The 1,876-nt window shown below is 47.4% G+C and overlaps 1 protein-coding gene across 1 annotated transcript in view; it reads right to left on the reverse strand.

Annotated features, from left to right (window-relative positions):
- Positions 1–1,876, reverse strand: part of LOC107092283 (aryl hydrocarbon receptor-like) — a 79,600-nt gene that overhangs the window by 60,430 nt on the left and 17,294 nt on the right. The window contains exon 2 of the mRNA XM_015386653.1: positions 1,665–1,852. Coding sequence (XP_015242139.1) covers positions 1,665–1,852 — 188 coding nt within the window. The remainder of the gene's footprint in view (positions 1–1,664; positions 1,853–1,876) is intronic.

Below are 1,876 nucleotides of genomic sequence, written 5' to 3' on the forward strand. Positions count from 1 at the left end.
AGCGTTTGCATGAGGCGGAAGTTGCGAAAGGACCGGACAGTCGAGAGGAAGAGGAACCCCGAGGTGCCGGGACAGGTTGATCCCTGCAGGGAGGGAGGGAGCGGAGACGCTGCTGCAGCCAGAGAGCAACCAGACACCCTGCACTGCCTCTGACTGAACGCCAAACAACCTGCCATGACAAATAATAGATGAGTTTGGAGCAACAGGCTTTTCCTACGGCCGCAGGTCCCACCAGGAGACAATCAAGACTCAAGGTTCTGTTTTCTGCAGACGATCAAAAGACCCTAAAGAGGGGCTGTTAGTCACTGATAGATCTGCAGGCAGCAGCTGAGATTTCTGGCTCAGTTTGAAGAACAGGAACTCCTGCAGACGTTCATGTCTCTGTGTTGTGGTCATGCATCATATGCATGCATGCATCGCCGTGTTTGCTGCACAGACGAGGACGAGGACTCTAACCTGTTCTGAACAACGGAGGAGACACAATAGAAAGAGGAGCTACCTTAATCATTGTGCAGGAAATCTGACCCGCTCTTCTACCTGCTGCTGCTTCACCTCGCTGAAGTTTTCACACATCCGTTTGTGCAGAAATTGAGATCAAAACACAATATTCTGAACTTTGATTTGACCTGATGATCCCAAACTTCAAAATAAAATCCACTTTCCTGCTACAAACTCATTCATTTGCATGCTTGTAAAGAATTATATTAATAACTCGATTTATGTCATTTCAAAACCCTGGTGAGAATCAGATTATTTCAAATTAAATGGGCAGATTATACTTCCTATAGAACATTACTGTAATCTCTAGAAGCTCCGCTCCATAAGGTTAACATTTATTTCTAGCACGGCTGACCTTTAAGAGAATATATCTAAATAAAAACCATCCAGAGAGGAGAAAAAGGTTGGCACTCATCTGTTAAATCCTTTATGTAAAAATGAGAATCCCATCAATCTGAACACAAACCCAAAATGTTTTCTTTAATCTGAACCCAACCTGAAAGCTTCTCAGAGAGCTAAAGGAAGCTCCGATGTCAGATTGACCGATTCTGTTCCGGTTTCAGCCTCCAGAAGACGACAGGTGGACCCCAGCATGCTCACCACCTCTGCTTAACACCTCCTGTCGCTGAGGAGGTTCAATTTCAATCTACGGTAAGCCGGAGGGGCAAGATTTCACAGCTCTGCACCGATTTAGATTCTCAGCTGGTGAGCGCCACAATCCCGCTCAGTGTTCGCTGTAAATAGGAGCCTTTATTTCCAGGCGGTTTGGACCTGATCGCGGCAGCAGAACAAAGTCAGGAAGTTTCCTGGAAACCTCACCAAAAAAACCCCTGTGTGATCTCTGGAGTACACGCGATGATGACAGAAATAGAAGAGGTTTTAATTTTGTGTAAATAATCAGCTGAGCCCCAAAGGACACGTTTCAAAGGGGTTAGAAAGGATCGTTCTTCCTCCGCTTCTCTCTAACAAAACAAACCCTTCAGTATTTTCCCTCAGCTCACCTCTTTTCCAAGAAAGAAGGTCCAGCTTTTCTTCCATGAGTTCGTCAAGATAAACAGTCAAACCTGACCATCACTTTCTCCTCCTGGTGGTTTCTTTTTGCCGTTATGATTTCACTAAAGCACCACTTCTTCAGCGTAAAGCGTTAAAGCAGAGCTGACACTCACCGTTAAAGAAGCTCTTCACCTTCAGGTAGCCCACGCTGAGTCGCAGCACGGACAGCTTGTCCAGTCGGGCTCGGACCTCCTCTGGGAAAGGCAGCAGGTTGGTGAGCTTGTCCAGCTCGCCGTTGAGGCGGTCCCGGTGGCGTTTGGACGGGTTAGACTTGGCGCCGTCCGGGGGGGGAGGTTTGGGGCTGCGGACACAGAGAGACAGAAAC

Source organism: Cyprinodon variegatus, unplaced genomic scaffold, assembly GCF_000732505.1.
Source record: "Cyprinodon variegatus isolate N-32 unplaced genomic scaffold, C_variegatus-1.0 Scaffold373, whole genome shotgun sequence".
NCBI lineage: Eukaryota > Metazoa > Chordata > Actinopteri > Cyprinodontiformes > Cyprinodontidae > Cyprinodon > Cyprinodon variegatus.